The sequence below is a fragment of the Hevea brasiliensis genome, chromosome 17 (assembly GCF_030052815.1).
Source record: "Hevea brasiliensis isolate MT/VB/25A 57/8 chromosome 17, ASM3005281v1, whole genome shotgun sequence".
Lineage (NCBI taxonomy): Eukaryota > Viridiplantae > Streptophyta > Magnoliopsida > Malpighiales > Euphorbiaceae > Hevea > Hevea brasiliensis.
In genome coordinates, this window is record NC_079509.1 from 13,778,855 (window position 1) to 13,800,615 (window position 21,761).

Sequence of the window (21,761 nt, forward strand, 5' to 3'; positions counted from 1 at the left end):
AAAAAAATTAAATGTAATTATTTAATTGTCAATACTAAAATATGTGATGAAATAAATGTAAATTCAAATTCATTATAAAAAAAATTTAAGTTAAATTCCTTTTTTTTAATTTATTCAAACCCATCACCATCTGAAAATTGTTATTTCAATTTTCAAGCGAAAGTTTCCAACAGCAAGTCAACACCTGAGCGCGTGTAACAAGTTCGCTAAGAAATGGCAAGGAAATTACTTAAATTGCTTCTATTTCTAAGAAACCAAAGAAGAGAACTTTTCTTTGAAGCAGCCAGCTGGGACCACCAGATACGTTTCACGTTTGTCTAGATGTAAATAACTTATGAAATATATTTTTTATAAAAATATTTTTTAAAATAATTTTTTTTATTTACTTTCAATATAAAATATATTTATATCATATATTTATAATTATTTTAAAAGTGTTTAAAAAATAACTTTTTTTGATAAAAAAATTTACTTTGATGTATTTTTTTCTGATATAGATTTTTCTTTTTTTTTTAAATAAAAAATATTTTTTTATAATCAAAATTATCTAATTATTTTTTAAGAAATAATTATTTATAACAATGAAGAATTAATCATATTATCATAAACTAAATTACACAATAAAAATTTATTATGCAAAAATATAATTTTTTTAATTAAAATTTTTTTTTAAATATTAACAAATGAACATGTTTCATATTTTCTTTTCCTTTTTATAGAAAATGGAAAATAAATTTTTTAAGAAAAAAAATGAGAAGAGACTAAACTAACCATCATTATTTTTAATTGGAAAATTTTCCTTTCCCAACCGTTTTATTCTTCGAGCATCTGTGAAGCTTTATCTAAGCGTGTTCCTTGTTTAGTAGGAAATCTCCATTACCTTTTGCTGTGCAAAGCAACTAATAAAGGCTAAGAATAACTTCTACAAGTTTCATCTCATGTGGTTGGAAAACTGTTTTACGTGAAAAAGTAGGTTAAACAGTCCCGTCCATTTGAATAGGCATTAGACGTTCCTAATGATCATCTCTATTGCAGATAGGTCTGAGTAATATTTAGTTTAAATCAAAAAATTAAATTGAATATTTAATTTAAATCAAAAAATTAAATTGAATTGAGTCATTTTATTCCTATTGATTTGGTTTTTTAATTTCATTGATTTAATGTGGTAAGTTTTTTATAATTTTAGTTTTCAATTCGTCTGATTTTTTTATCGATTTAAAAAAAAAAAAAGGAAGGAAACGAAGTTCTTAAACTACACCGTTTAGACCACCTGTATACCCAATCCTATTTTCTTCTCCCAACGACACCTAGTACCTCCTTTTTCGTTCTCTAATCTCTATGCACATAAAGCCACGTGCCTGCATCTATATCTATGGTCATCATTATTCTGTTTCGAACGAATCTTCTCCTCCTATACGATTCATCTCTCCTCCCAAACAAATTCTTCTCCTTTTGGACTCTTACCTCTCGTCATTAATTTCATCATAAAAAAACCAAGCTTTCTTCATCTTTGCTAAAAAAAGACATGCACAGGACCGAGCTCCCTTGTTTGCCCAATCTACTGTCACTTCTCTTTTTTGTAATTGTTGTTTAATTTCAGATTATGAGTTATTCTGAGAATTTTGTAATCTCTGATTTTAATTTCAATTTCTTTTATTGTTGATTAATTTTTTATTTTTTCTCTTTTGTAATTGTTGTTTAGTTTTAGATAATGGGTTATCCTGAGAATTTTGTAATCCCTTATTTTAATTTCAAATTCTTTTATTTTCATAAGTTTTAATTCTTCTTGTTGATTAAGTTTTTATTTTTTCTCTTTTGTAATTGTTGTTTAGTTTCAGATTATGGGTTATCCTGAGAATTTTGTAATCCCTTGTTTTAATTTCAAATTCTTTATTTTCATAAGTTTTAATTCTTCTTGTTGATTAAGTTTTTATTTTCTCTCTTTTGTAATTGTCGTTAATTTCAGATGATGGATTATCCTGAGAATTTTGTAACCCCTTCTTTTGATTTCAATTTCTTTTTCTTGTTGAAAAGTTTTGATTTTTTTTTTCATTTCTTTTTATTCTTTAGATTCATGAATCATGAATTTTTATTTTTCTTTTAATTTTAGTATTGCCGCTGTGAATTGTACGACTTGCGTTAGTGATTCGCTGTGCATATACCTAGTAGCCGTATTGTTTTGCTTGAATTCTGAGTGAAAAACCAATGAACCAAACTGATATTTATCGGTTTTGGTTTCATTAAGTTATTGCTAGAATCTCAGTTTCATTTGGTCAGAAATTTTGTCATTCAGTTTTTCTTAATAGAATCAGTTCGAAACCGAACCGAATAAATACTCTCCACTATAGACACCAAACAAGTCCACATAATCATATTTCCTCCTTTAGGATCTTTAAGAACACGAAGAAGACAGCAAATGCAACTTACTAAATTCTGTTCGGGGTGCCATCATCGTCATCTTTCGTGGTAGTGTAGGAATTTAAACTGTTGCCTGTACTTTCATCACTAAATATGGATCACCTCCTGACCATCCATCCCAAGAATCAACAATAATCTTATTATTATTTGAACTCCAAATACAAAATGAAATTGCGTCATTAGCGGATGAACCTACAGTAACACTTGATGATCTTAAACCACATACAAATTAGGATAAAAGCTCCGCTCGCTGTAATGTAAATATGATAATTTGCCACGCATCATACTTCCAAGACAACCTCGGTCACAATATTTACTCAATTCTTTCGGCCTATGTTCACGAGCTGATAGTATTTCACGCAACAATGATGTTAGATCCAGAGGCCCAACCTACCATTGACTATCGTCTTTCTTACAGAAAACAATGCTAGTAACAGAGAATTTCCATTTCAACGAGTGAACCATGGGCAATTTTAATATAAGCCACACGTAATCTCTATAATTCGCCCCTCACCTTCCCCTTTTTTCTCATCCCTTAATGGTTAATCAAATCCATGACCCATCAAAAACATAATGCAACTCTTACATGGAACTGAACCACAAATATCAATTCGATTTCATTTGAACTTGCCAAAAGTAAAAAATGTCGAACATAACAATCAGTTTCGTTTAAATAATGATACCAACTTCAGCATAAAAAATTACATCGTATACAATGCCAGCAAGAGTATCCACTAACCACTGTACAAAGTAGACAGTCAATGCTCAGTCACCTGTTTTCCCAAAATGTTAGCCTGAATAAAGCCACCTACCCCAACCCCCCTCCCAAAAAAAAAAAAATTCCCCCTTCTCACACTACAAATATCCAACCATACCTAGTGGCAAAGCCATCAAGTCTCTCAAATAATAAATAAATAAAAATATACATAGAGCATAAGTAAAAAATAAAAATAAACGCAAATTATTAATCACGAAAGCAGGAAAAATAATGTAAATGCCAATCAAGAAAATCACATCAGCAGTGATTCTATTATAATGTATTAAATATCAGGAAGCAACTGCAATATTAGTAAGCCATAATAGCTCATCAATATTCAAGTCCCGGAAATTTGATAACATAAAAGTTTTTTCTTTAAAAAAAAATGCTGGCAGAATTCAAATCCCCAACTATTCAATTTAGGAACACAGAACTGAAGCAAAGGTCAAAATAAGAGAAAGATGAGGATAAAATAAGAGCGAATTCCATCCTGAAGTTAATTGATTAGATGCTGGGTAAATCGTTAAGTTAATTGGTTAGATACTCTGGGTAAATCATCATTGTCATCATCTATTTTAATACTTTTGGATAGAAGGGTTTATAAACATCAACTTCATGCACCATAAGTCTTACTCTTTAAGTTATGAAAAGATACTTCATCTCCTCACTCAAAACCAACCCAGAGGATGCATCCATTTTCTCTACTTCCACAACCTATTTCTAATAAATGCAGTATTCTTTTTGCGGGTTGAATGGGCTCCAAACTTCATAGCCCTAAAAACGGCTCTAACAACCACTAAGCCAAAGCTTGTTAGTTCTCACAAAATGAGATTGAGATGGAATAATCTCCTGCTCATCATCACCATATAATGATAATAGGATCCCACACAATATCAGTTAGTTGGAGCAACAGATATGCAGCTATTTTAGGAAAACTTGGTACCCATTTTAATTTTTAAACAAAAAAGTGTTCCATACAGCTAAACTGGTAATATTTCATTGGAAAAGCTGGTAAGCAGGGTCCAACCACATAGAATGCCCTCTATTTCCCACAGGCACACACCACCTACCTCCTACATCCCCAAACAGTGGAGAGCTCTCAGAAGACATCCTAACAAGTTGTACATAGTTTTGCCTAAAATATTTCCACTGATTTCAACACAGTTCAACAACATTTGCAACTTGTCAAGGTAGAGCAAAGAGAATTTCTTTGTTACATGGCATCCACAAGACTAGAAACTCTTCACTAAATGAAAACTAAGGAAACCATTTTATAAGTTCAAGGGATCAATGCCCAACCGCTGCACCGTTTCCCTGACTAGAAAGAAAAGTTACTCATCAATCAATCACAGTACAAGTGTACAACATCACCCAGCCACGATTTTCCATAATCATATCAAATGAGACAAAGGACAAATACGTAAATATTTATCATCAAGAACTCACATTTCAAAATGTATCATACATAATCCAAATTCCCCTAGTGGAACGATGGTAGATAAAAACATCAAGAAATTTATCACTCTTGCTTAAAAATAATTTAAAGGAACATCAAGACAAAATCATACTCGATTAACACTTACAGTGGGTGATTGCAAAACAATATTGATCAATTTACAGAGAAGCTACAAAATAAACCAGAATGAGCTGGGCTTGACAAGTAGCGACATTAATAACGCAGGTGTTCACAAAACAAAAATAACATAACTGATCAATTTATAGATACTAAAAAATTGACCTAGGACTTGACAAGTGGCAACAATGACAAAAAGGGTGATTACAAAACAAAATTGAACAACATACAAAGACATGATACAAAATAAACCTGATAAGCTGACTCAACAAGCTGCGACAATAAAGCCAAATTGATTGCTTTAACAACTTAAATTTGTAAGCGTTTGTAAGCCCCAACAATGAAAGGAACACCTGTTCTGACGCATTTAACAACTGTAATCATATTCTTTTAATTACATTAAGAATATAATTTGGCAGCCACATATGACACACACTGATGCAGTCAAGGAAATCAAGGAAGATTCAAATTTTCATTGTGAAATTCAGGAATTCTGTTATTATTATTATTATTATTATTATTATTATTAAGTTTACCATTTCTCCAGTTTGAGTTTGTTTAGTATTCCTAATTTGTTATTAATCAGACTAGTTAATAAATTATATGCCCATGTATGTCTGTCTTCTAGGTATTTTATTAGAGGGAGTTTATTCTGATCTTATTATTGAGAATTAATAAAATTTGAGAATTTAAGTTAGTTACTAATAAGACTAGTTGATAAACAATAAATACCTATGTATTCTAAGTATATTATTAGATGGTTTATTACAATATTATTTTTGAGAGTTAATAAAATTTGACAAGATGGTCTGCCCAAGGGGGGTTGAACACTGATCAAAAGCATTGGGGATAGAAAAACTGATCGCAAGCCTTCAGAAATTACAGGACCATCCAGTCAACAAAACAAGTTTCAGCAACAAACACTCGATTAACATCAAGTAGTCTCTTGATTTCTAAGAAATTCTAATGATTTGTTTCAGTTCTTCAAGCACATTTTTCCAGGCTAAAGAATAACATCTCATCAACCAAGCTTATGCTTCATGATACAAGTGTTTAGTGATATCCCTTGTTTCTGTCACATAGACACAGCTGACAAAAACAATATGATATGTAAAAGATATGATCTATGAACCTCATGCAGTGTTTTCACAATACTATGGCGACATGAGATTAGGCCAGGGGGGGGGGGGGGGTGGTGTTGCAGGGGCGGGGCGCGGCCCAGGATGGGCAGATCATATCATGCAGCAGAAAGCTCATTTAATGTAACCCATAAAAGGATTCCAGAAACTTACAAGAGTTGCAAAGGGATGGACTACAATGCCCTAAAACAAAAAAACAGGAGACATCAACACAACACATTAGCATTTTTCACAGAATGCTGTTCGCTTGAGCAGTGAAAGCAGCAGCAATCTAGTAAGAAACTCAATTACTTACCGATGCTTTTCGCTTTAATGTTGAAGCAACGCATGTCAGTAGCATTTGCCTCCAAAATGATAGTCCATGGATCAGATGCATAGAAAATCATTAGCACATAGATATATGAGAAGATAAGACAATATCAACTATAGCATAGAAAACAAACTACTTGTTTATTGAACTCAACCATAGAGAAATAGGAATATACACCACTAAAGACATCTTAACACATAACTCATTCACACACAATTGAGTAGAGCAAAAGGAAGGTCAACTCTGCTAATGGTACCTTTTAAATTTATAGTTAAGAGTGTACATGTGCTAGGATATTTCCTTTTCAAAGCACAACCACATGGCACAATACATAGCAAATAATATGTAGCTCCCATGTGCACAAAATCCAAGGAACCATTCTCAAGGAAACTTACCCAAACACGTAAAAAGCAGTATAAGAAACTATTCTTTAGCACATAGAAAGAAATTCACATGAATTTAACTCGTAAAATTCTATTAATGCGCAAATATTTTGAAAAATAATAAGTATTTTAGGTGTTTTCATAAGCTCCCAGTAAACTAACAAAGGTACCTTCTCCTGGGTGCCTTTTATGCATTTAAGCACTGGAGGGTTGCCTCAAAGCAAGGGGCGATATCCTGAACGAAAAATTGAATTAGATTCCCCAGGATAAAAAGGAAATTCTAAAATAAAATAGATTGCAAAGTATAAAAAGGACAGATAGCATTGCAAGTCTAAAATAATCATATCCCAAACTCAAAAAAATATGCAAGAACTGCAGAAATAAAATAAAAAATAACAGAAAACAAAATCCACCTTGCCAGCTTCAACAAATGGTCACAAAAACAAATATGACATTATTTAGCAATAGGAATCCCAAATATTTCTTTCCTTATTGATCTCCCATAATTCAATTGCAGCAACCATGTACAAGGTACAAATATAATTGTGGCAGAGGAAATAAAACAGCCATGATAAATTTTCACAATGCCCATAATCAAGAATGGTTACAAGAGCGGAAAACGCCTTTGGCAAGTTATCTTACAATAGAAACAGTACATTCCCCTGAAAGAACCGCCGGTTAAGAGTACTCCTGACCAAACATCACCACTTCTGAATTCAACGACGGCTATAACTGTCCAAAGCTCATAGGAAAATAGAGGACAAAGACATAATGCCCAATGATTAGATAACTGAATATGAAGTCATAATGTATTAATATCTAGCGCAACAGCAATTCTGGTGTCAGAAAATCAGCAACATGGTTCACTTGCCCATGATGAATGGATGAAGCTGTGCTTGATGAACTGTCATCCTCTTCTCTGGATCCAATACAAAAATTTTATCTAGAAGATCTCTAAAATTGGCTAACATCTTTGGATCCTCACCAGGAGAACTAGTAACAATTGTTCCAATATCTTTTGGCTTTATATTTAGAATCATCCTCTTTACAGTCTGTGAAAACAAAACTCAAATCTCAATCAACATGAAATAAACCATGATAAAGGATTCAAATGTGAGAAAAGTAGATCAGTGGATGATGAAAGACCAGTCCAGAGAGCCTACCTTTTTAGTAACAAGATCCTCCTCTGTAGCATGAAAATTCAAGTCCTGGTCAAAATGCTGGTCAACAAAAGCACCCTGCAAGAAGAAAGTCAAATTAACACATCAACAGTGCAAGTAAAGAAGTAATGTTCGAGAATATAGAGTATAGACACAGGCAAGTCACCAATCTTCAGAGTCTTGCAATGATGGGAAGGGAGGAAGAGGGAGCTAAAATACAGTATGAACAATAAATCCCTAAACCACACATCCATTGATCCAAACATCAGGGAACCTAGAGCCAAGAAATTAACTCCAAATATAGAAGATACGGTATGAAGTTTTCAGCAACTGCTACAGACAACTATTACAGGGAGGCAGAAAAGAATGAACAGATCCCACCTTCTTAAGCATCTTCTTTGGAAAAGGGCCCTTCAGTTCCATGTGAAGCCGCAACATGTCATTATTTGTAGGACCAGGAAAAAGAACTTTCCCAGTATAAAGCTCATACAAACAGCAACCAACAGACCACATATCCATTGGATGATCATATGGCAAGCCAAGAACTGAAACAGAAGTATGCCAAAAGTAAGTTACCTTTATATATTTGCAATTTATCCAACTACAAGAAATTATATCCCATATAATAGCCCAAGGCTAAAACTTACTGACTTCCGGAGCACGATAAAAGCGGCTCACAAGGTATGGAGTAATTTCATTTTTACCAGAAAACATGGCATTACCAAAATCACAAAGCTTCAGCACATTTTTTGCCTCGTTTACCTGTAAAAGAAGGGGGCAAATTAACAGAGTTGAGAATTCATAATTAACTGAAGAAGCAACACTATGTAGAAAACTAGAGATATACCAGCATGTTATCAGGCTTTATATCACAATGAAGAACCCCACAGTTCTTGAGATGCTTCAGCGCAATAAAAAGCTGCTTTGCATATGCTCTCACAGCAGTTAGTTTAAGGCCAATATTACGACCAAACTTTTTTAAGACCTCACGAAGGTTCATATGAAGAGATTCAAAAACTAAACAAAGATGATTTCTATACTTAAAACTTGAAAGGAAACGAACACAATGGCGCTTGTTCTCCTGATCTAGATCTGCTAGTTTATTTAATATCTTAACCTCTGACTGACCAGCTCTTTGCCTACATCATAACAGTAGAGACCATAGTTGGTAAACTATAGACAAGGGAAAACATGAAAGAAGAACAATTAATAAAACAAGAAAACTCACATTGTTTCATTGTTACGAATGATTTTTATAGCCACTTCTTCAGGTTCACCAACATTGGCCTTTAAATCCTTTGCACGAACTACTGTGGAAAAGACGCCTTTCCCATGAGCAGCCACAATTTCATACCGACCATCAAGTATTTCACCAAATTGGTAACCTTTATAGAAAAACACCAATCAAATGAGATAAAAAGTAAAATAAACCCTGGACAAATGGAAGCAAAAGAATCAGCCTAAACCACAAACAACTTCAAAGCTCTACAAATGATTTTCTTCATGAACAAACTAAAGTGAAAAAAATATATATATCTTAGTAACCAGTGATATTAACAGGGAGAACAGTGATAAAAATCAGCAAGTAATGGGCAGGATCACTTCTCCTACGACAAGTGTTGCCCCATCAAAATAAACAGGTAAATATCTAGCCTAATACAAAGATTATATGCACAAAAGTAAATGTAATTAGCATCAAAGGACAAATACCAGAAACATATGCATCTTCTCTTTCTAGTTTCCTTCAGAAAATAGTAATTCAAAACAAAACAAATAAAGTAACTATGGATAGATAGAAACAGATTTAAAAAAAAAAAATCCAGACAACATATTCAGGTAGAAATAATAGATTAAAAGAAATAATACTTATTCTGCCGCATTCTAGAAATATGAAATTGCATATAGTTTCTGCTTTATGCCATAATACCAGAATATTTTAGCCCGTTTTCAGGAACAAACTCGAACAAAGTAAAATTAAAATAGCCATATATTGCTATAGTTACCATAATACCCATCAGAGTCATCCCAGTTGTCATGAAGACCACTCCGCATAATTGGCAAACCATCTCCCTTCCCCTGTATAAGATTATATGCACAAAATTTTAGCATATTTACCCATGAATATCTTGAAATGAGTAGGGGGACAAGGGAGGAGAGTTACTGTATTCAATGTTATATCCCAAGCTGCAATATACAAAAGTAACAGGACAAGTGAAAGGAATCACTGGCAGATAAATAAGATGGATATAACTATAAATCTTACTGATTTACGAACTCCAGCAGGTGTCTCTCCAAATATGTCATCACAGTATTTTTCATCTGACCTCTCGCTCTGCCCAAATTGATAAAACAAGTATCATATGCAAAATACATCCGAGGCACATTTCAATATGATTTTCATAATAAAAAACATATGTGCTGCTCAGCTCATATCACTTATCCATATTCTTAAGTGATTTTGATATTAAAACACACACCTTGGGAGTACCTTCTCCAAGCCCCACGGCACCAGAAGTCCTCCCAGAATCCTTTGTTTCATTTTGTTCAGGTGACTTGCCCACAGAAAATGGTGGCTCAGCCAAAAAGACATCACCATCAATCCTATTATCAAGAGTTTCTGGAGCAACATTATAAGCTGGTAGTGATTGGACAGGAAGTTGTGCAGGTTCATCAACATCTACACTTGGAAAGTAAGAAAAAAATAAGCAGAAAGCACAAGTAAAAACAAAATAGAGGACATTAAAAGCAGTTAGCAATCAAGGTTTTCACCTAGTGCTGCTCAAGCTTAATCACCAGTTAGTACTCAGTAATAAGCCATGCTTTTTGTCTCATGATTTCCAGCTCAGATAACAGAATTGTGACAATGCTCAAGTAACAGAGACTACAAACGACTAACTTTTTGTAAGCACTACTTAGAGGCTAGGTCCAAATCCAACATCTAAAAACAAATGATATGGATTCAAATGATATAAACGTTGGGGCGTCCTCTACTAACGACGCGCTACATCGGAGCCCGGGTGTAGTGATAAATATGCAAGGGTGTAGGGCGTTCACCGAAAGCGACGCGCCATGCCGGCGCCCGGGTGTGGTGTTAAGTGAGCAAGGGTTCCCACATCATGGACGGGTGTGGGTAAAGAAGTTAGTCCATAGGACAGATAGTAGAACAAATAGTGGAACAGAACACAAGATAGATATAGAAAACAATAGAAGATATCATAGAAGGAGACCAATTAGAAAGGAGCAGGATAGGAGGAGGATCAGGGTTGGTACTTGGAATGTTGGATCACTTACAGGAAAATTAATGGAGCTTGTGGATACCTTGGAAAGGAGAAGGGTGAATATTGCATGCATTCAGGAGACTAAATGGGTAGGAGAGAAAAGTAAGGAAGTGGGTAATTCAGGGTACAAACTGTGGTTTACCGGAAAGGAGAGAAATAAGAACGGAGTGGGTATAATCATAGACAGAACATTGAAAGACGCAGTAGTAGCTGTGAAAAGAGTAGGAGATAGAATTATACTAGTAAAGCTAGTACTAGAAGGAGGAACAATAAATATAGTTAGTGCTTATGCCCCACAAATAGGACTAGACAGTGAGAGTAAACAAAGGTTTTGGGAAGATATGGATGATTTAATGCAAAGCATACCGAATGAAGAGAATGTTTTCATTGGTGGAGATTTGAATGGACATGTAGGAAGTGATAGGCAAGGTTATGAGAATGTTCATGGAGGTTTTGGTTTTGGCAGTCGAAATGAGGAGGGAAAAAGCATCCTGGATTTTGCTATGGCATACGACCTAATACTAGCAAATACCTACTTTATAAAAGAGAGTCACATTTAGTGACTTTCAAAAGTGGGCAACATAGAAGCCAAATCGACTTTCTCTTAACCAGGAAGACAAATAGAGCTCTATGCAAGGATTGCAAGGTCATTCCAGGAGAGGCTTTAACAAGTCAACATAGGTTGGTGGTCTTGGATGTCAAGTTTAGGAACAATTCAAGTAAGGTCAGAAGAAATAGTGTAGCTCGAACAAAGTGGTGGGAGTTCAAAGGAGTAAAGCAAGTGAAGTTCAAAAATGAGCTTCTTGAGTCCGAAGTATGGAAGCTAGATAGGAGGCCAATGATATGTGGATCTGGATGGCATCAAAGATTAGAGAAGTAGCTAGAAAAGTACTTGGAGAGTCTAATGGACATGGAACACCCTCTAAAGATAGATGGTGGTGGAATGATGTAGTACAAAAGGCAGTGAAGAGAAAAAGGGAATGGTATAAGAAATTACCTAAATGTGATAATAATGAGGCATATGAACAGTACAAGATAGCAAAGAAAGAGGCAAAAAAGGCAGTTAGTCAAGCAAGAGCACAGGCCTTTGAAAAGTTATATGAGAAACTTGGAACTAAAGAAGGGGAGAAAGATATTTATAGATTAGCAAGGAGTAGAGAAAGGAAATGTCAAGATCTCAATCAAGTTAGGTGCATTAAGGATAAGGAAGGAAAAGTGTTGGTGAAAGATGAGGACATTAAAGAAAAATGGAGAAATTATTTTAATGATCTCTTTAATAATAGTCAAAATGGTAATAGCGTGAATATAGATTATAGAACAATAGAAAAGAATGTAAATTATACTAGAAGGATTCGATCTTTAGAAGTAAAGGAAGCACTTAAGAGAATGAAAGTGGGTAAAGCCTGTGGACCCAATGAAATACCAATTGAAGTGTGGAAGTATTTGGGAGATATGGGAGTGGCATGGTTAACTAAATTATTTAATAAGATTCTAAACTCAAAGAAAATGCCTGATGAATGGAGGAAGAGTATTTTAGTACCTATTTTTAAAAATAAGGGAGACATACAGAGTTGCTCAAACTATAGGGGAATTAAACTCATGAGCCATACTATGAAGTTGTGGGAGAGAGTTGTGGAGCATCGACTACGTCATGATACTTCTATCTCTCTCAATCAATTTGGTTTCATGCCCGGTCGTTCAACTATGGAAGCGATCTTTCTCATTAGAAGCTTGATGGAGAAATATAGAGATGTGAAGAAAGATCTACACATGGTTTTTATTGATTTGGAGAAGGCTTATGATAGTGTTCCAAGAGAGATCTTGTGGAACGTGTTAGAACAAAAGAGGGTATTTATTAGGTACATACAAGTATTGAAAGATATGTATGAAGGAGCAACTACTATTGTGCGCACAGTGAGAGGGGACACAAGTGATTTTCCGATCTCAATTGGATTACACCAAGGATCAGCCATAAACCCTTACCTTTTTACATTAGTTTTAGATGAACTGACGAAACATATACAAGAGAGTATTCCTTGGTGCATGATGTTTGCGGATGATATTGTTCTGATAGATGAGACACGAGAAGGAGTCAATAGGAAGATAGAACTTTGGAGAAGTACTCTAGAGTCAAAGGGTTTTAAGTTAAGTAGAACGAAGACAGAATACATGTATTGCAAGTTCAGTGAAGGCCAAACTGGTGATATGGAAGGAGTTAGTTTGAATGGGGTGATCTTGTCTCAAAGTAATCACTTTAAATATCTAGGCTCGATCCTTCAAGTAGATGGGGATGTGAGGAGGATGTTAGTCATAGGATTAAAGTGGATGGTTGAAGTGGAGGCGTGCCACGGGAGTTTTATGTGATCGTAAGATTCCCAATAAATTAAAAGGAAAATTTTACCGTCTGACCATACGATAGGCTATGTTATATGGTAGTGAGTGTTGGGCCTTTGAAAGAGTCGTATGCATCTAAGATAAGAGTTGCAGAGATGAGAATGTTAAGGTGGATGAGTGGCCACACTAGACTAGATAAAGTCCGTAATGAGAGTATTAGAGAAAAGGTAGGAGTGGTGCCAATTGAAGATAAGTTGAGAGAAGGGAGATTGAGGTGGTTTGGTCATGTGAAGCGTAGACATACGGAGGCTCCAGTTAGACAAGTAGAGCACATTAGGTTAGAGGATAGAAAGAAAAAAAGGGGTAGACCTAAATTAACTTGGAGGAGAGTAGTACAACATGACTTAGAAGCATTACACATTTCTGAGGATTTAACCCAAAATCGTTCAGAGTGGAAAAAGCGAATCCATATAGCCGACCCCAAATTTTTGGGATAAAGGCTTAGTTGAGTTGAGTTGAGTACTGTAACAACTAGTGCATGCTATGCAACATTAATACTGAAAAATCACACTTCTTAATCAAGGCATTTCCCATAAAGAACTAAATTGCACAGTGGAGCTTCAACTAAGAAGCCTGCCTTGGTTGAACATGACTAAGAAAATTTTAATAAAAACTACCATAAGTACAATAATGCTTAAAATACACCTTTTTCCGCATCCTCTGATTGAGTCTCATTTTGCTGCTGTGACTGCTGATTCCTAAATTTTTCAAGAATGGCTTGCCTGCATTTTCTACTCTCCTCCTTAATCCTTTCAAGATCTTCCTCCTGTTCAGCTAGTTTTAAATTAATCCTTTCTTCAAAATCATCCTGTTCATCTTCATCTCTAAAGCAAAAAAGAAAAAAAAATATAAAATGAATACAGATGAAAAGGCATACTACAAAGTTTAAAAAAAAATCCAAAATAAAAGATGAAATAAAATAAACATCCACTGATGAAGAATACCTTTTGAGTTTGTCTCTGTCTCCTTCTAAAGTATCACCATGAGAGTATACCTTTGTCGAATCACTCTTATTGTCCCTGGCTTTGTCCCTATTTCTATTACTTCGCCTGTCCCTATCCCTTTGACTCTCCCAATCTTGGTCCCTAACTCTGTCCCTCTCCCTATACCTATCCCTGTCCTTCTCCCTCTCCCTTTTCCTTTCCTGATCTCTGTGACTATCACTAGACCTAGTCACATCTTTATCTTTTCTTTTATCTTTTTCTTTCTGCCTTTTCCTATCCAGCTCCTCCTCCATGTCCCCGCTCCTGTCCCATTCCTTCTCCCTCCTCCTATCCCTCTCCACCTCCCTTTCCAAGTTCCTCTCTTGTTGCTGCTCTCTTCTCCAATCCCTGTCCATCTCTCTGTCCCTGCTCCTCTCTCTTTCCTTTTCTCTTCTCACATCCCTGTCCCTGCTCCTCTCCCGTTCCTTTTCTCTTCTCACATCCCTGTCCCTGCTCCTCTCCCGTTCCTTTTCTCTTCTCACATCCCTGTCCCTGCTCCTCTCCCGTTCCTTTTCTCTTCTCACATCCATGTCCCTGCTCCTCTCCTGTTCCTCCTCTCTTCTTACATCCCTCTCCCTACTCCTCTCTCGTTCCTTCTCTCTTCTCATATCACTCTCCCTGCCTGTGCTTCTCTCTTGTTCCTTCTCTCTTCCCAGAACCTTGTCCCCGTTTCTCTCTCGCTCCTTCTCTCTTCTCAGATCCACGTCCCTGCTCCTCTCTCGAACTCTCTCTCTTCTCTGATCCCTGTCCCTGCTGCTCTCTCCTTCCAGATCCCTTCCCCGTTCCCAGTCTGTCTCCTTCTCCCTGTTCACCTCTCTGCCACATGCATCCCTGCTGCTATGCTTGTCCCCACCTCCTAGCCTTCTGTTGTAACTGGTACTGTGCTCCCTCTCCAAATCTTTACTACCATGCTGTAGACCTCTATCACGTCGAGACATTCTTTCATCATCAGAATCATTCTCAGCCCTTCCATTGTGTCGCCCTTTCTTTGAAAGAACATCCTCTTCTACTATGCTATGAGAATGAGATCGCTCCCTAGCAAAATCACATGACAATGATCTACTCCTAGCAACAACCTCATCATAGTACCTATCATGAGATGCAGAGCCTTTCACAGTCTTGTATTTATCCCCCCCACTTTCAGAAGATGCTGATTTCCCCCAATCGCTTAATTTACTTTCATCACCCTCAGGTGTATCAACATCATGGTAACTCTTTCGCTTGTGGCTTCCTTTAGAACAGCCCAATTCCCCATGTTGTTTCTTGCCTGATTTACGATGTTCAGGCCCCAAATCTCCATTGGCATGAACATCAAGCTCATCTCTAGGAACTAATCCATCTCGAGCCTGAGACCTAGGATCTTTGGACAAACTAACCTTCCTGTGTACCTTATTAGCATTGTTAAAATTAGTTAAACCACTGTCACTATTGTCAGCATGAACTCCCTGCAATACAATGGAAGACAATTAAGGGACATGAATTAGCAAGGGCATGACAACCACCACTTAATAAGTAAATTACTCAACAAAAATTAGTGAACATGCAGAAATGAAATAGAAATAAACTTGTAACTAGCTCTTACAATCAAAAATACGCCACCAGTTCTCCATTGAAACGCCTAAGGGAAACTTCTTTCTTTTTGCAATTCACTCATGTTCGTGTGTAGTGCAAGCAGGTTCTTACTTATATATGTGTATGGAACATACTCTAACAGGTTGTCATCAAACAAAAAATCATCATACATTCCATATAAATTATAACACGACCATAAGCATCCGATTGGCCACTCAGAAAACTAAGTTCGAAAATAGAGGGAGAAAAAAAATTCATTTAAAACGTAAAAAAGTTTTATAATTCTTGGCTGCCAGTCTAAGGACGCTATTCTGCATAAAAGCAAGCTTTTCACAATCGTTCAAAACGTAAGTTTTAAATATACACTTCATTATTGCACATTTATTTCCCCAATTTTCTCAGCGACCAAACAGAAAGCCAAAAACCATATAAAAACAATTCAGATGATTAATTAAAACACATAAGGACTGACAGAACACACCAGATTTTGGGAACCCATTTTTTCCTCGAGTAATTCGATGGCCTTTACACTGACACCACCAGAACCCTCTTCCTCCAAAATCTCACCCTCCTCAACGTCATCATCATGCTTATTATTATTAGCAGCAATATGATTCACCGGAGGAGAAGAAGGAGCATTTTCATCACCACCATGTTTGCTTTCCTCCCCGCGCGTCTTGCTTCGGTGAGAACGGTGATGGCGACGGTGGTGTCGGTGTTTGTGTCGCTTCGAGGACTTCTCCGCCTCATCGTCAGAGGGCAAGCGGTGATGCTTGTAACGAGAAGTATCGGTGTCGCTAGCCATTCGTTGCTGTTACGGCTGCTGGAGCGAACCAAGGGTTAGGGTTTTGGGGTTTTTTCGTTTCCTTCAGCAACGGAGGGCGCGACTTAATTTGTGAGAGCAAAAGGAGGGAGAAATTGGGAATTGTGATATGTTATGTGCTATGTGAAGCGCAAGAGGAGGGTAAGGTTTGCTTCTTGAAGAGATTGTGATTTCCTTTCCTTTGCCGATTAGAGCAAAGCCTCGCCTGCCTAAGGAAATCTTCGAATTAACCTGCGGCGGCTATTGGCGTTAATCGATATTATTCGGATATTCACACGCGCCATACGGCTATGAGCCACAAGCCAACAGCCCACATTTATTTGCTCAATCAATAGCCCAAAATTATTGTCATTTTTTTTTTTATTTTGAGAATAGCCCAAATTAATATCATGTTAAAATGGACTGTTTCCTTAATTGTACTAGAATTTATTTTTCGTGGGGTATGTTTCTTTTTGAAATACAACTCACAATAAAATAATAAAAATATTATGTTAGTATGTTTAATTTATATTTTTTTTCTCTCAAAATTTCACAAAATTATAGAATATAAAAATTTTAACAGAAAATTTCACATAAATCAATAGTAAATATTTGAAAGATTAATAAATAAAACAACGTATGGTCCTTTCATTCTATATGGATTGTAGACAAAGAGTGAAATATAAGACTTAGAATGTTTTTATAAAATTATTATAATTTTATTAAAAATGTGTGTTTTTTTTTTGTGTTTGTGTATGCATGTGTTTTTAACTAGTTTAAAAAAAAAATAATTTGAGTATTTCGATAAGTGTCTACCTGTTTCTAAGTGGTTCGATTGTCCTTCAGATCCCACGTTAATTATGAACAACATATCTCGAGATATAAAACTTAATATATTATGATAAAATTCTTATGATTTTGTTTAAAGGTGTTTACTTCTCTTGTCCAGTATTTTTAATTAATTCAAAATATAAATAAATAAAAGAATAAATATAAAACTATAAACAGCAAAACAAAGTATTATTTTTCCGTTCGCTTTTGCGGAGAATATCTTGTCATTTTAAGCTGAACTTGAGTTCTTGCCTTATATACAAATTCAAACCTAAGTTAAATCACTACTTTGATCAAATAAATTGGCATTCTTAAAATTTTGATAAGACCAAAATAATAATTTCAACACTGCTATTTAACTACAATCTATGTTGGTTTGTAATACAGTGCTGATTTTTTACCATTCTTTTGCATCTGCTCCATTTGCTGTTCAGATTTTACAAGGATTTACTTCTAAAGCACATTTTCATTTAATTTTTCCGCAATTTTCCTGCCATAAACCACAATCACAAGTGGCTGTGAGCTTCCAGACGTCCAGCAATATGATTTGTGCAGGCTATATCAGATTTTAAGAGCCATGGATTATTGGCCTTGATTCTTCAGTTGTGTCACCATCACCACCCATCTCCTGGATTTCCATTATTTCCACCCTGCGGTTCATCTTCTTTCTCAACTTTATTGCCACATCCGCAGGTATGAATCTCCCGCATACAACTATCCTGCATTCCTGCTTAGCAATCATGTGTGTCTCTATCTCTACAAGATGAAACGCGATAGCTGCTTAACCTCCACATCAAGTGTAGATATTAGTCTCTTTATTGATGAGAAGTTTTTTTTTTTTTTTTACCTTTCATGTTGAGAATAATTTTCCTTGCTTTCCTGCAGCAAGCATTGCAGTCGAGGTTAATTCTCACCACCATGCAACAAGTCTGCAACAAAACATCACAAGCACAAACCAAGTTTAGAGTTTAATCTTTATTTTCTTTTCAGTGAGTTTGACAAGGGGGAAAAAGGGAAAAGGAAGAGAAACCATATGAAGATCCTGTTTGTCCTTGCCTTTGCTTGCCTGAAGCTGTGAACAGACATTAGATCAATGATTGGTTGATATAGTGGCTAAAAGGATGGTAATCAGAATTGAGAAGGAAATGTTGGATTTGGAGAATTTCAAGAATCAGATGATACCTCTACTTTTGGATTGTCTGCGGGAAATTCTTCACTTTGATTTTGGAATCTGATTCTGCTTGGGCTTAAAAAGGGGGTTTTGTTTGTCACATTTGGTTTACTATCCCTAACTTCATTTTTGAGCTTTGTTTATTTGCCACGCAGTTATAGATAAAGCATTCCTTTCCTGTTGTCCCATGCTTTGTTTTACTTCATGACCTATCATGAAGCATCCATTTCTTGTTTGCAAAGGCTATGTTGCACAAAATTTAAGCCATCTTACCATTATCTTACCTTCATTTGATTGCTCTGAAGACAGAAAAGTTTTACAATTACAAAGACAGGTCAGGTAGATGTTGCTGTTTAACCACTCAGGGAAATAAAATCTTTATTCTACAGAACTTTTCAATCAAGCTTTCACTAGAATTGTGAAATTACCGGTGTCCTACAACTGTTCAATTACTCTCACATTTTTTTATCCAAGTACCAAAAAGAAACATATGGTTTAATTTTGACAAACCAGTACCTGTTATTAAGTATGTTAATAAAGAAAATCCAAACATACTAACCCCGTTAATGGCTGCTGATATGACGCTATTTTTCTGCCTGCTATTTCAGCAGTCATTAATGGCTTTACGGTGTTTGGACATTATCTTCTGACCAACTTAATAACAGGTATCAATTTGTTAAAACCTAAACCATAATACTCTGCTTGAAAATAGCATAAACCACAATACGGTTTTCTGTACTTTCCCTTTCTTTTTTATTTCCTCAATGTTATGTGACAATTATGTATACAACTAATTTAACCTGATTAACACACTCGTTTTCTTGCCGCTAAGATTTGAGGAAGATAATACGGCCACGCCTATGCCCTCAACAGGGAACATTAGGCTGATGTAAAATGTATATGTTGGAATGTTTATACAAGTAATCAGCTGCAGGCAGAGCGAAAAATGCGCTTTAACATGGCAATTTTGCTGAGAGGATTCCTGTACACAGCAGCAACTCGGCTTGTGGGTACTTTAACACCAGGATATCTACAAGTGAGAGTTACTTTCTTCTCCAACACGTTAACTGACACAGATTCCGTATCTGCAAAACCAGCATGAAAGTTGATGTTTAACAGCACATTCTATTCCAAACTAAAAGACCAAGAAACATCCAACTCCAAGTTATAAATACATCAGAAAGTAATGCCTGATAATGGGGTCCAGTTGTAGCCAAAAAAACTCATAAATATGCATGTGCGAGATACCCTACTTGAATATTCGAATAACCATAAACATCTAAAACATGAAAAGAGACGCGCGCGCACACACACACACAAAAAAAAAAGTAGAAGAAAAGAGCAAGCAAATGAATTTGCAGAACAGCTCAATTGATAGTTTGCATCCCTAGAATGCAAGACACACTGATTTGGCATTTCAAAACTTCTTCCCTTTTTTACTTTAATCTCTTAATGTTTCTGGACCACCTTCTGTCTGTGAAGGTATAATCAGCTTTATGCATTAGAGGCATAGTGATCTCTTTGGAATTTACTATTGAACTTGAAGGCAGCCAGTCAAAATAAAAAATAAAAAAAAAATTAGGAAAAAGGCTATCATAGAAGGCAAGCAACCAGAACCGCCTACTTTTTATTAGAAAATGGAAAATTCATTTCCATTTTTCTTCCAAACTATATCAATGTCTAAAGAGTGGTTCAGCCATCAATTTAACTCCTGGAAAATTCTTCCAAATAAATTTCTAAAATAACTGTTATAGTGGTGAAGAACCATAAGAACAAGATATGTTATGTGAATGCTTAGCATCAGAGTGGAGCACAATAGACATTTACCGGTCATTCTTGACATTATTTCAGCTACTCTCTTTTGACATTCAGCACATCGAATATCTGCTGAAAGAACAACTTCCTGGACCTGTTCTCAACAAGCATCAAACGCAAGGTCATAATCCATAACAATTTCATGCAACATTTAAGCCTAAACAACCTGCAAAAAGCAGCAAAAATGGAGAAAGAGAGAGTACAAACAAGAGGGACTGATAAGGATTCAACAGAGGCAAGACTAGTTCCTGGAAGAAGCATATTCTTTGGTTTCTTGAATCCAATTCTTGGAGTCTCCTTCTTAGGCCGATTAGCGAAAGCCATCTCTCCGTTATGTGAGAGTTTTACAGCAAAATAAAATATTCATATAGGGAAGAAGTAAGGTAACAAGTTAAATCTCATCTTGCACAAGGAAAGAGAAAGACAAAGACAAAGACACAGAAAAAGATCTAAGAACTGCTGCTGCTGTATTGATGGAGCAAGCCCATCTTTTCAGATGCTTCAAACGTTAGAGAACAAGAACAAGGAATGAAGATAAAATATTTTTGGATTACAATAGGAGGCATAGTAAAGTGGAAAAGGTCTTTGTGCACTTGGTTGACAAAGATGCCTCCTTCACAGAGGCAGGCCCACACCTACCACTGTTTTTGAATTTTCTCACTATGAATTATTTTAGGACGCTTACTTGTAAAGACCAAACACTTGTGTTAATGCAAATCCTAAGTTCAATTAATCAGTCATGTCACAAGGAGCGTGGCTATGGTCGCCGTCCAGCGAGCCAGTGGAGCCGAGTTTAGATTTTAAGACAAAACACGTGGAGCCAGTAGTTCCCACTGATGGGTCTCCAGCTCGGCTCCAATACTATAGTTGAGACATCCAGGTTTCCGGGTCTCAACGATCAACACAACCGTTAAACATTAACAAATAAGAAACATTTTTAGCTAATTGATTTTGATTGTTCAGCAACTTAGACTCTACCCAACTGAATCAACAAAACCAAACAAGTCACTTGTTGCTTTCTTCAGATCATCCACACAGCAAATTCATTGTATTTGTTTTGCAATTGATGGTAAACCCATTGGCACAGAAGACGGAACTCTTAACAGAATTTATATACAATAACTAAAATTAACCACCACACCAACACCACCCCCCGCGCCTCCGCCCCCCACCCC

General features: G+C 35.9%; 3 protein-coding genes across 13 annotated transcripts; all 3 read right to left on the reverse strand.

The window, feature by feature from the left end:
- Positions 1–3,011: 3,011 nt before the first annotated feature.
- On the reverse strand, positions 3,012–17,064 carry LOC110673058 (uncharacterized). 10 transcript variants are annotated; one of them, XM_058139196.1, is made up of 16 exons: positions 16,449–17,064; positions 14,357–15,840; positions 14,058–14,236; positions 10,218–10,417; positions 10,004–10,072; positions 9,744–9,816; positions 8,969–9,125; positions 8,588–8,879; positions 8,388–8,502; positions 8,122–8,285; positions 7,744–7,818; positions 7,223–7,632; positions 6,751–6,815; positions 6,183–6,231; positions 6,041–6,070; positions 3,012–4,489 (listed from the first exon to the last, which is right to left on the reverse strand). In XM_058139196.1, exons 1-12 carry the CDS (start codon positions 16,770–16,772, stop codon positions 7,444–7,446), a joined length of 3,321 nt encoding a protein of 1,106 aa, XP_057995179.1. In that variant the 5' UTR covers positions 16,773–17,064; the 3' UTR covers positions 3,012–4,489; positions 6,041–6,070; positions 6,183–6,231; positions 6,751–6,815; positions 7,223–7,443. The 10 variants fall into 10 exon arrangements, with proteins under 10 accessions (XP_057995179.1, XP_057995175.1, XP_057995178.1 ...); XM_058139192.1 differs by having other exon boundaries at positions 3,012–4,493; XM_058139195.1 differs by having other exon boundaries at positions 3,012–4,800.
- An 866-nt stretch (positions 17,065–17,930) lies between these two features.
- On the reverse strand, positions 17,931–19,277 carry LOC131175345 (uncharacterized). 2 transcript variants are annotated; one of them, XM_058139198.1, is made up of 4 exons: positions 18,783–19,277; positions 18,631–18,672; positions 18,448–18,529; positions 17,931–18,356 (listed from the first exon to the last, which is right to left on the reverse strand). In XM_058139198.1, the coding sequence occupies exons 2-4, from the start codon at positions 18,631–18,633 to the stop codon at positions 18,169–18,171; spliced, it is 273 nt and encodes a 90-aa protein (XP_057995181.1). In that variant the 5' UTR covers positions 18,634–18,672; positions 18,783–19,277; the 3' UTR covers positions 17,931–18,168. The 2 variants fall into 2 exon arrangements, with proteins under 2 accessions (XP_057995181.1, XP_057995180.1); XM_058139197.1 differs by having other exon boundaries at positions 18,631–19,277.
- A 203-nt stretch (positions 19,278–19,480) lies between these two features.
- Positions 19,481–21,223, reverse strand: LOC110633593 (uncharacterized). Its single transcript, XM_021782259.2, has 3 exons — positions 20,794–21,223; positions 20,599–20,680; positions 19,481–19,856 (listed from the first exon to the last, which is right to left on the reverse strand). The coding sequence occupies exons 1-3, from the start codon at positions 20,908–20,910 to the stop codon at positions 19,696–19,698; spliced, it is 360 nt and encodes a 119-aa protein (XP_021637951.1). The 5' UTR covers positions 20,911–21,223; the 3' UTR covers positions 19,481–19,695.
- Positions 21,224–21,761: the final 538 nt, after the last annotated feature.